Source organism: Leptodactylus fuscus, chromosome 11 (assembly GCF_031893055.1).
Source record: "Leptodactylus fuscus isolate aLepFus1 chromosome 11, aLepFus1.hap2, whole genome shotgun sequence".
Lineage (NCBI taxonomy): Eukaryota > Metazoa > Chordata > Amphibia > Anura > Leptodactylidae > Leptodactylus > Leptodactylus fuscus.
Window position 1 is genome coordinate 9,790,322 of NC_134275.1, and position 11,509 is coordinate 9,801,830.

An 11,509-nucleotide genomic window follows, 5' to 3' on the forward strand; every position below is an offset into this window, starting at 1 on the left:
CTATGTACACAAGGCCTTATTTCTCAGAATGACCCTCCATTTATCCAGAATGAGAAACTTCCAAATTATATTCAGACCTGTGGTCCCTTCGGCTGGATCTTGTAGCTCCACATCGTGCCGAGGCCTAGTGACAAACCATGAACATGTCTGTATGTACAGGGATAGCAGCAACGTAATCAACAGTAAATCTATGTAATTATACGGCTATCAGGATCCTCAGGGGCGGGGCTTACAGGCTGAGATTTATCATTGGCTTATTGTACACCTTCGCTTTATCACCATTAACACAAGCGATGGCCGGTTTTGTGGCTGAGCCTTATCTTTTACCACTTTTTATATGTCAATGAGTTTTTCTTAGATCACAGTGAATTTTTGGCCTCAGGAATAAATGGATAATTTAAAAATTTTTTTTTTTTTTTTTTTTTTTTATAGTTGGCCGACCACCCCTCGGAGCCTGAGAGGGCACAAAGGTTCTTTGCCACATTGCAAAAATGGTGTTAGAACTTTTAACTCCTCCCCCCACAATTTTTTTTATCAAAATTAAAGAGCATATAACTCAGAAAAACTAAAGAATGTCCTGGACCAATTCTAACAAATTTTTGGAAACCTTTTTGCCCAGGCAGCCATGTTGGTTGTCACCCAGCTCTAAGCAAAATTGGTGATTCAAGGGTTTAATTTGCTGTTGAAATTTTTTGAATTTTTGTGGCAATTTTTTGTAATTTTTTTTTTTTGTTACCGTTTCTTCCATCAAGCTAAGAACACCAATGACGAGATATAAATTACTCCTGGAAAATTTCCAGTTTCTGAGAAATGAGGGATCAAGTTCAATCATATTACAATATTTTTTTGTCTTCTCGTAGTTTTTGAAGTCTCCTTTTAGTCTCAGAAGGTCACTTTTACGTCTTAGTAAAGTTTTTGTAAGTCTGTCCCAAAGACAGTCGGTGTTTAGTCCCATCGCTGATGAGGTCACCTGCTCTCTGGTGCGTCGGTGAAGTCTATGACTTTGGCACCTGGTTGAGTTTCTTGAGACCTCTTCACCGTGGCTGTGCCGCCCTTGGTAGGACTCCTGTGAGGGGGGGCAGGGCAGGTGGGGGCTCGGCGCCACCTTGAAGTCCATGAATAAGGATCCTGGGGACCAAAGGTCTTTGTAAAGCCGGGGGAGGTGCAGTGGGGCCTCTGTAGAGATAAAGTGCAGCACCCGGGTCCAGGTTAGACACAAGGCTCTGTGGGTAGAAGTACGGAGAAGGGAACATCCTTTGTAGAGCGGAGTAATTTCCCGCTTCTGCCAGTAACTCCAGTCCGACCGCCGTCTGTCTCTTCCACTTTGTCCTGGAATATAGAAATACAAGAGCTTAAGGAGTCTGCTATTTAGAAAGATTCTGTTACTTTGTTACATTTATGAGTCAGAACCTATAATAAGATTATATTGTTACTTTGTGACATGGGCGGAGCCGTGACTACCTCTTATGTATTCAAAAAGTGAAAGATTTCTCTGTCTTTAAGGTGTGAATCTCACAAGGTTATAGGACGGAACTTAAAATGGCTGAGCGGACGAACCAGAGAGAGGGTAGCAATGTGTATGGGGGGGTCTTATATCTTGGATGGAGTTGCCCTTTAAGGATCTTTTTATTGTAATGTATATTTAATATAAAGGCTGTTATTGGCTGATTTACAACTTGTTGGGTTGAAAAACAGTGCAACGTAGTTCGGTACAATGTAACTGGAGGGGGGGACGGCAAAAAAAACATTAAAAATCTGCTAAATGCGAAGATGCCCAGACCAATGCTCTGCAAAGATTAGAATGTGGCCCTTCTCCGCACCACAATCTGCAGGGATTGTGCCACTTTACAGCCCACAAGGAAAATACCTATTTATTGGTTTATTTATGTTTTTTATGCTTTATGTGACCCTTAATTCTAAAACCGCCAAAAACTGTCAAAGGGCAAATTCACACAGGACGGATTTACTGCAGAAGTTTCTGTGACTGTTCTATTTACGTGTACAGAAACTGCTGAAGCAGCCCCATCCGCATGAACAGAACTTTGGTGTTCTGCAGCTAAACGGCTACATGTGAATACGTCCTAATGAATGTCCAACGCAAACACCTGCACGCCGCAAAAATGGCACAAAAATGTGGAGAAAAAATTGACCAGAACTTACAGATTTTAGTTTTCACAATTACTGAGTATTATTACTTGACATCAAGACTAAACAGATAAGGAGGGGGGGTTTATATTGTTTTACATATTTTTTATTGTATTATTATATTTAAATGTAACAACAAATATCTTAAAAAAAAAAAAAAAGTGACATCCAAATGATCGAAAGTTTTTGGTTTAAAAAAAACCCTTTCGATTTTAAATTCTATTTTACATTTGGTTTTTGGTTTTTTTTGTACATTGGATTGTTTTTAATTTTTTAAATCTAGAAATGATCAAAAAAAAACTAAATTCACCAAAATTTCTAGAACTTTACTTTTTTTATTCACTTGGTGGAAATGAATGAATGAATGAGTGTTTTTGGCTTGTAGGATGACCCCATACATGTATAGACCGCAGGATGACCCTATAGACGTATACACAGCAGGATGACCCTATAGACGTATACACGGCAGACTGATCCTATAGATGTATACACGGCAGACTGACCCTATAAATGTATAGACGGCAGGATGATCCCATACATGTACACATGGCAGGATGATCCTATAGATGTGTACATGGCAGAATTTGTATTTAAAAAAAAAAAAAAAAAAAAAAGTTTAACTGTAAATCAAACAAACGTAAAAAATTCTCTCTCACAAAAATGTAAAGAGGGGAGGACGCGTATAAATATCCCTGTCTGTAAGACGTCGTGATCCCCTTAGGACACCTCGCGAGGAATGTCACAATCTATTGTACAGATTCTATAATAATTCAATTCCTTGGGCTGCGGCGCCGATCTCACGTCATCTCAGCCCTTCACATCCCAAAAATATCGCCCTGAATTATTCATCAATCATAATTATAATAATTGTGTAATTACTGAAACAGCCGCTTAATTATTGATGCCCAAAGTAGAAATTGTTACTGTATTATTAATGTGTCAATGTGTTATATATCGTTGTTTATGTGGCGGGCAGCGCCGGCGTTTTATGGGCGCCATTAAAAAGAGGGAAATAGAGAGAAAAACCCAAACCGGAGTCTAAGTTTAATTTTTTTTATCTTCGGAATTTGTAAAACTTTTTGGGTTTTTTGAAAGTGAAAATTACATTTGGAACAGGAAGGATGTAAGGGGGCAAAAGACGGAAAAGTGAGGGGGCGCGACGGCGGATTTACTGGCGCTGGTCACACACGCAAAAGACGCGCGGATTATAGAAACGCAGATGTGGAATAGAACGCCATGGAATATAATAATATAATAATAATAATATAATAATATGTGATACTGAATAGACTGAGATAAAAATAAGAATTAGATACAAATGATACGAAATATAAATACAATATAATTATTACATAATTGATACAAATATATCACAGTAATAATTATATCATAAACATCATAACAGAAAATATAACTGTATATAATAAAAGGAAAATATAATAGTAATAATTATAGAAGTGATAATGAAGAGAAGTAACAGATCTAATGAATAATTATAGAATCAATTAGACTGAAAATAAGGAAGCAAAATATAATAATTCTAGAAAGAAAATATCACAGTGATCATTCTAGACAATGTGATGGGAAATATAATAAAGGGTTAATCATTAGATCCAATACAATGTAATAATATAGAATAATGTGGATATTCTTATTACATTCTGAGAATAATTTGTATATTTCCATCTTCTCTGAGCGCTCAGATCACTGCAGAATTATTATTATTATTATTATTTATTATTATTAGTATTATTATTATTTCATCATCTGTTTTTTTTTTAATGTATTTTTAGTCCAATTAGCAGTGTAATAAATTCCTCTATTAATCCTGTAATAATCCATCCAGCCCTATAGACAGATAATATCACATAGTAAGAGACGCCCTGAAGTTCCTGAATAATAAATGTCATTATTAAAGTTTAATTTTTATCTTCTGGGTTTTTTTTCTGTGATTTTTTGTTGTTGTTTTCTTTCCCTCTTATCCACAATTCATCCACTTGATTTATTTTCTATTTGTCAGTGGGAATGTGAAGAAATGTGATAAATCAGGAAGCAATAACCTGAGCCATAAATGATCCCACAATCTGTCACCTCAGCCCTAATTATTGTAAGGAATGGGCTGAGCCCAGGGCCCCGGTATACAGGGAATACACAGTATACAGGGAATACACAGTATACACAGAACACACAGTATACAGGGAGTACACAGAATATAGAGAATACATATAAGACATAGTATAAAGAGAGTACATAGAATATAGAGAGTACTCAGTATACAGAGAATACATATAACACACAGTATACAGAGAATACATATATAATGTCCATGTGTAGAAGACGCCTCATTTCCAGCCTGTCTGCCAGTTACCGCGTCTTGTGCACTTGGCGCTATTTGTAGTCGGCTCTTTGCTGCGGTATATCGCGATGTATTACCGATATTTGGGTATCTGCTTTCATTCTCTAGGTTACTGAGCGGGTATAGGTGTGGGGTTTGCGCTCAGTTCAGGATTTGGCGCTATCCTTGAGCCGACATCTGCTTTTGCTCTGGATTTGTAGTCGGGTGAATACTGAGATTGGGTTTTGGTTTTTAGCCTGCAGACTTGCTTTGCGTTTCTCTCCCTGTTAGCACTGACCTGCGTTATTTTGTCACAGGACTGTACAGACTCTGCTGTGGCCGGGCTTAGCACTGACCTGCGTTATTGTGTCCCAGGACTGTATACAGACGCTGCACTGACCTGCGGTTCTGGTACCAGGTCTTGACCTGGGTGTCGGTGAGGTTCAGGGAGGCCGCCAGCTCCATCCTGTCCTGCACACTCAGGTACTTTTGCCTCTCGAAGCTCCGCTCCAGCTGCGCCAACTGGTGGTCGGTGAAGGCGGTGCGGGCCTTGCGGGGCTTCTTCAGCCGGACCGGGGGGCTCTCCCTGGAGCTGGAGATCTCTCTCTCCCCCTCCTCCTTTACTGTAACCATCAATCAGCAGAACAAGGACAAGTCAGATTAGAATAATCCTGTCATAGATAATACATGTTATATATTCCATCCATACTGGACATGATCAAATCATACATCACATAGATTATAATCCCGTGTAATACATGTGCGGATTATAATAATCTCATGTTATACTTTACATAGAAACGAGTATAATAGTATAATGTGGTAGATGATTATATCCATGTGCTATACATTATATACAGACCTAATACAGGAGGATTATATCTATTGTACAGATTATATTGTATACGGTATTATACATGATATATAAACTACAGATTATAATAGTCTGGAGTGATACATTGTAATATTCGTTTTAGCATGTTATATATTACACCTACAGCACAGAGTATAATAATCCTGTTATATTTGACATATATAGAAGACATTATAATAGTCCTGGTATATATTACACCTATAGCACATATTATAATAATCCTCCTGAGCTATAGATTATAATAGTCCTCTTATACATTACACCTATAGTACGGGTTCTAATAGTTGTGTGTTATATATGACATGTACAGCACAGAGTATAATAGTTATATCTATATAATGAGTTATAGATTATTATAGTCCTGTATTATACATTGTATATAAACTACAGATTATAATAGTCATGTTATATATTACACCTATAGCACAGATTATTATAGTCCTGTATTATACATTATATATATATATAAACTACAGATTATAATAGTCTGCAGTTATAGAATATAATATTCATTTTTAGTATGTTATATATGACATGTATAGCACAGAGTATATTATATATGACACTTATAGCAGAGTATATTAGTTGTATATTATATATGACATGTATGATATAGAGTATATTAGTCCTGTTATATATGACATGTATAGCATAGAGTATATTAGTTGTATATTATATATGACACTTATGGCACACAGTATATTAGTTTTTGGTGTAATCTGTCCTATATACGTCACCTATATTGCTCGGCTCTTATAATCTGAGTTATTCATGTAATATATTACCAGAGACCACATTAGACATGATTATATATATATCCAGTAGTGTATACTGTGTGCGGTACACATGTAGCAGAGCTGATCTGGTTTCTCAGCCATTATATAATGAGATAGGAAAGTTGTAGATTATTCTGTGGAATCCAACACAAAGTCTAATCTCATGTCAGATACAGATATATATATACACTATAGATCCATGACAGACATGTCATACTTAGTACTAGGGGACAAACTCTGCCACACAGAACATGTTTAGTGATGATACCAGGAGTCCCAGATGTGTGTACAGAGCCCAAGAGCATCAGTGAAAAATCCACAATATTCACAGATAATCAGAAACTCTGTATAATATATATAATATATAATGAGCTATTAATATACAGTATGAGGTGACGTCATCTGACTCTATATTACATGTATATCCGGATCTAATGGATTTATTGTCTATAATTATTTATATTATCCCTTTCCTGAAATAAATCCCAATATTCATCTATAATAAAAAGTAAGAAATTAGTAATATTATCTACAATCATATCTATCTATCTATTCCATATCTATCTATCTATCTATCTATCTATCTATCTATCTATCTATCTATCTTAAGTCTAATATATATTTATATATGTGATCCGTCTTTCAAACTGATAAATGTGACAGATCTGAGATAGATAGATAGATAGATAGGAGATAGATAGATAGATAGGAGATAGATAGATAGATAGATAGATAGATATGATGGATGAATGGATAGATATGATGGATGGATAGATAGATAGATTAGATAGATAGATAGGAGATAGATGAATGGATATGATAGATAGATAGATAGATAGATAGATAGATAGATAGATAGATAGATAGATAGATAGATAGATAGGAGATAGATGAATAGATATGATAGATATGATGGATAGATAGATAGATCTCATATCTATCTATCTATCTATTTTATCTATCTATCTATCTATCTATCTATCTATCTATCTATCTATCTATCTTTCCTACATCCATCTCTCTCTCTGACCTGGTGCGGTATATTATGTGCAGTTTTTCTCCTGTTCTATGTAGTGCGGTACCGCATCTAGTCTGGCCTGATCTATTCTGGTTTCCCTTGTTCGGGGCTTTCTGAGTATTTTATGATGTGACATTTCCTGATTCCTTCTGTAGGAGACAAATAATCCGCTTAATTGAGTCACAGGGGAGCAGAAGCCGCATCCAGAACCGCATCACCTAATAAACCGCATCACGAAATACCCCCAATATCTGCTTATTACAAGAGCTGCAGAATATCAGCAGGAAAATTTCATATCACATTAAAAAAAAATCATCAGAAAAAAAAAAATAGATAATTTGTCTCCAAAAATTCCAAATCAGTAAATGATAAAGTCATAAAATCTAAAAATCCCCAAATGTCCTTTATAAGTAAACTTATCTAATAAACATTCCTCTGACTCTCTGCCTCACATTCTACATTACATTTCGGGGTTTATACAAATATTTCGTTTTATAAATGTGAAGTATTTGCTATTTAATGACTGAAGGAGAAATCTCAGAATAGTTTCGGCCTTTACTTTGGTTTTTAACACAATAAATTAAAAAGGTAGAACAAAAACGGAAAAAAAAATGTTTTCCGCAAATAAGTGCCCTGTGTGTGAACGAAGCCCTAGACCCGGACATGCCGCATGTTCTTTCATCTCATTGCCTGCTGAGACTTGTAGTAATAATTCGGATTTCCGCTTTTATGTTAATTCCTAATATTTCTATCCCATAATGAGGCCTCGGAGGGGATTCTGCGACCCCGGGAATCCCACTCATTAGTTTCACATCAGAATTTCTTATGGATTTCTGGAACTTTTATTCTGCGCTTATTAAAAAAAAATTAATAATAAAAATAGAAATAAAAATTAATAATAAAAATAGAAATAAAAAATAATAAAAATAGAAATTAAAAATGGAAATAAAAAATTAGAAATAAATTCTGAGATTTTTGTTTCTTTTCTGAGCACAAAACTCAGAGAGAAGTAAACTGAGAATCTGTCAGATCAATGGATCGATATTGTCATGATGGAGGCAAGTTATTGGGGGAAGGGGTTACTAGAATCACTTTTTAGGGTGCACTGTGTAGCAGGGTGGGGAGGAAGGGGTTACACTCACCTTTACCTTTATATTCAGACTCGGACGAGCAGGAGCTGCTGCTTTTCTCCAGTTTTTCCCTGAAGTCTTCTGCGGTTTTCCCTGCCAGGCAATGGCTCAGGTCTTGGGCGGGTTGGCTGGAGTAAGGGGCGCAGGTAGCCAGGGGCTTACAGTCTGCTAAGATGTCTCTGATGAGGAAGGACGAGGTGACAGTCCTGGATTGGGAAGGGGCAGAGAGCCCGGGCTGGAGATGGGACTCAATGGCCATGGCCACCCCTTGCCTGGTGTTGACCCCCTCCAAACACTCTCTAGCTGGGGAGGGGGGAGGAGAACAGACACTGCTGACCTCTGACCTGGGGCTGAGCTCCAGGGGTGACCTGCTGTCCCCCATCAGTGTGTCCCCCTGAGCTAGCCCAGGGCTACTGGCTCTATGGGACAGGATGGTGTCAATCCCAAATCCGTTCGCTCCTTCCATTCAGACTCCTCGGACTTGTCACATTAACATTCAGTCTGGAAGCAGCAAAAAACCCAAAAAAATCCACCCAAAAATATTCTCCACTTAATTCCCAAAATGAAGGTCCAGACCTGGTGCCATCCAGAGAGTGTCCGGGTACCCAGAGGTTATAACTCCTGTCCTGCAGCTGAGTGGTCGCGACCCCAGGAGAAGACCCCTGCCGAAAATCAATGGAGGGGATCTGCTGAGTAACCGGAGCAATGATGGCAAAATCGATCTGAAGAAGGAAAAGCTGAGGAAGAAGAAGAAGAAGAGGGAGAGGGGGCTCTGATCACAGCCAACAGCCCAGGCGGGGGGGTCATCCTGTGGTAGGGGTCATCCCAGGATTCTCCAAGGACCAAGACTTCAGCACCTTGGAGAGCGCTCAGGAAACCTGCTCAGTACAAGGGGCTTGAGGCTGAGACCAGCCCGGGGTCAGGGGGTTTCTGCCAGAGATGAGGTCCAGGGTTTCCTCTCTACAGGACAGGGGGCTTCTTCCTGTGACCAGTCCAAGATCAGGATCTTCTGCTAATGACCAGGTCCAGGGTCTCCTGTGGACAGGACAGGGGTCTTCTGCCTATGACAGGTCCAGGGTCTCCTGCCTGTGACAGGTCCAGGGTCTCCTGTGGACAGGACAGGGGTCTTCCACTGTACTTATGACCAGCCCAGGCTTAGGGTTTTCAGCCACTGACCAGATCCAGGGTCTCCTCTCCACAGAACAAGGGTCTTGTGCCTATGACAAGTCCAGGGTCGGGGTCTTGTGCCTATGACAAGTCCAGGGTCGGGGTCTTGTGCCTATCCAGGGTCTTCTCTGCAGCTCTAGCACCTTGTAGCCTCCTTGTACTATCAGTGTCTGGTGTGCTGAGCCTTGTAGTCCTCCTCAGTCACTCAGGGGGTCCTGCAGCCTCAGATCTTCTCCTTTTGAACTGCTGTGTTGCTTGCTGTGTCCTGCAGTGGGCTGGGGGTGGGGAGGGGTCCTCTCAGGCTCAGATCTCCTCTCTCTGTCACTTCAAGCCTTTTTCTCTCCACAACTTGTGTGACTTTGGCAGGGCTGATAATGTGTCAGGCTCTGCACACCACGTGACCCGGGAGCTGCTCTGCCATTGGCTGCTGTCAGGTAGAAGGAACCTGAAGCCTCTTTCAGTTTGATTAAAAGAGACAGTGAATTAATTACAGGAGCCTCCACCTTGTGCATTCACATCCCATCATCAGGAGCCTCCACCTTGTGCATTCACATCCCATCATCAGGAGCCTCCACCTTGTGCAATCACATCCCATCATCAGGAGCCTCCACCTTGTGCAATCACATCCCATCATCAGGAGCCTCTACCTTGTGCATTCACATCCCATCATCAGGAGCCTCCACCTTGTGCAATCACATCCCATCATCAGGAGCCTCTACCTTGTGCCCTCACATCCCATCATCAGGAGCCTCCACCTTGTGCAATCACATCCCATCATCAGGAGCCTCTACCTTGTGCAATCACATCCCATCATCAGGAGCCTCCAAGGGGGACACAGACAGACAGACAGACAGGGGGACACTGGAACCAACCTCACCACTACTGCTCTATGGCAAATGGCTTTGTAGTCTGTCGGCTCTTGTTTTATTAGTTATTAATATTAATATAATAATAAAAATAAATCATATAATAATAAACTAATAATATAATAATAATATAATATAATAATAAACTACTACTACTACTACTACTACTACTACTACTACTACTACTAATAATAATAATAAACTACTACTAATATAATAATAATACGACTAATAATATAAAAATAAACTAATATAATAATAAACTAATAATATAATAATAATATAATAATAAACTACTACTACTACTACTACTAATAATAATAATAATAAACTACTACTAATATAATAATACGACTAATAATATAAAAATAAACTAATATAATAATAAACTAATATAAAAATACAACTAATAATATAACTAATAAAACAACAATAAAAAGTATAATATAATATATCTAATAATATAAAAATGCAACTAATAAAACAATAATAAAAATTAATAATAATAATAATAATAATAATAATAATAATAATAATAATAATAATAATACATGTAATAATCTAATAATACATCTAATGATACAACTAATAATGGAATTCTGGGAATCTTTTTGGAAATGTTCGCCTTCCTTATTTGAGCAGTATTCACACCGCACGGTGTCTTGTGAGAGGCGATAGCAGGATTTTCTGACATACAATCTATCTCATATATAATAACAATATTATTCCCAATGGCCGAAACAAGCTCAGGATGTCGGTAAGTCCTGAGACTCTCATACACCTGCCCGACTACATCCGACTCTGCAAGTCTGTACAATAGGAGCAGAAGGAAATACCTGCGATGTGATTGTACAGGAGGAGGGGGCAGGTTATCCTGATATTATATGGAGGGGGGGGGGGGGTCATTGATATATTATAAGGACTGAACATTAATATCTGCTCATTGCTTTGTTCTATTATAGAATCTGACAAGTCCTGACATGGAGAAAGCAAAAACCAAGAGGTGATGGACAGAGATGTCTGTTGTATATGTATATCTGTATATCTGTATATCTATATATCTGTATATATGTATATATGTATGTCTATCTGTATATCTGTGTATCTGTATATCTGTGTATATGTGTATATGTATATCTGTATATCTGTATACCTGTGTATATGTATATCTGTATATCTGTATACCTGTGTATATGTA

General features: G+C 38.2%; 1 protein-coding gene across 1 annotated transcript; it reads right to left on the bottom strand.

Moving 5' to 3' along the window:
* Window positions 1-753: 753 nt before the first annotated feature.
* Window positions 754-8,744, bottom strand: BARHL1 (BarH like homeobox 1). The gene is made up of 3 exons (XM_075261066.1): window positions 8,297-8,744; window positions 4,881-5,103; window positions 754-1,329 (listed from the first exon to the last, which is right to left on the bottom strand). Exons 1-3 carry the CDS (start codon window positions 8,742-8,744, stop codon window positions 1,035-1,037), a joined length of 966 nt encoding a protein of 321 aa, XP_075117167.1. The 3' UTR covers window positions 754-1,034.
* Between the last annotated feature and the right edge of the window lie 2,765 nt (window positions 8,745-11,509).

Bases quoted from the DNA above. Each gene is read 5' to 3' on its own strand.
- BARHL1 (XM_075261066.1), bottom strand. From the start codon at position 8,744: ATGGAAGGAGCGAACGGATTTGGGATTGACACCATCCTGTCCCATAGA. The intron at 5,104-8,296 runs GTAAAGGTGAGT...TGATGGTTACAG, and splicing joins GTCCGAGTCTGAATATAAAG to TAAAGGAGGAGGGGGAGAGA. The intron at 1,330-4,880 runs GTCAGTGCAGCG...TCTATATTCCAG, and splicing joins ACCTGGTACCAGAACCGCAG to GACAAAGTGGAAGAGACAGA.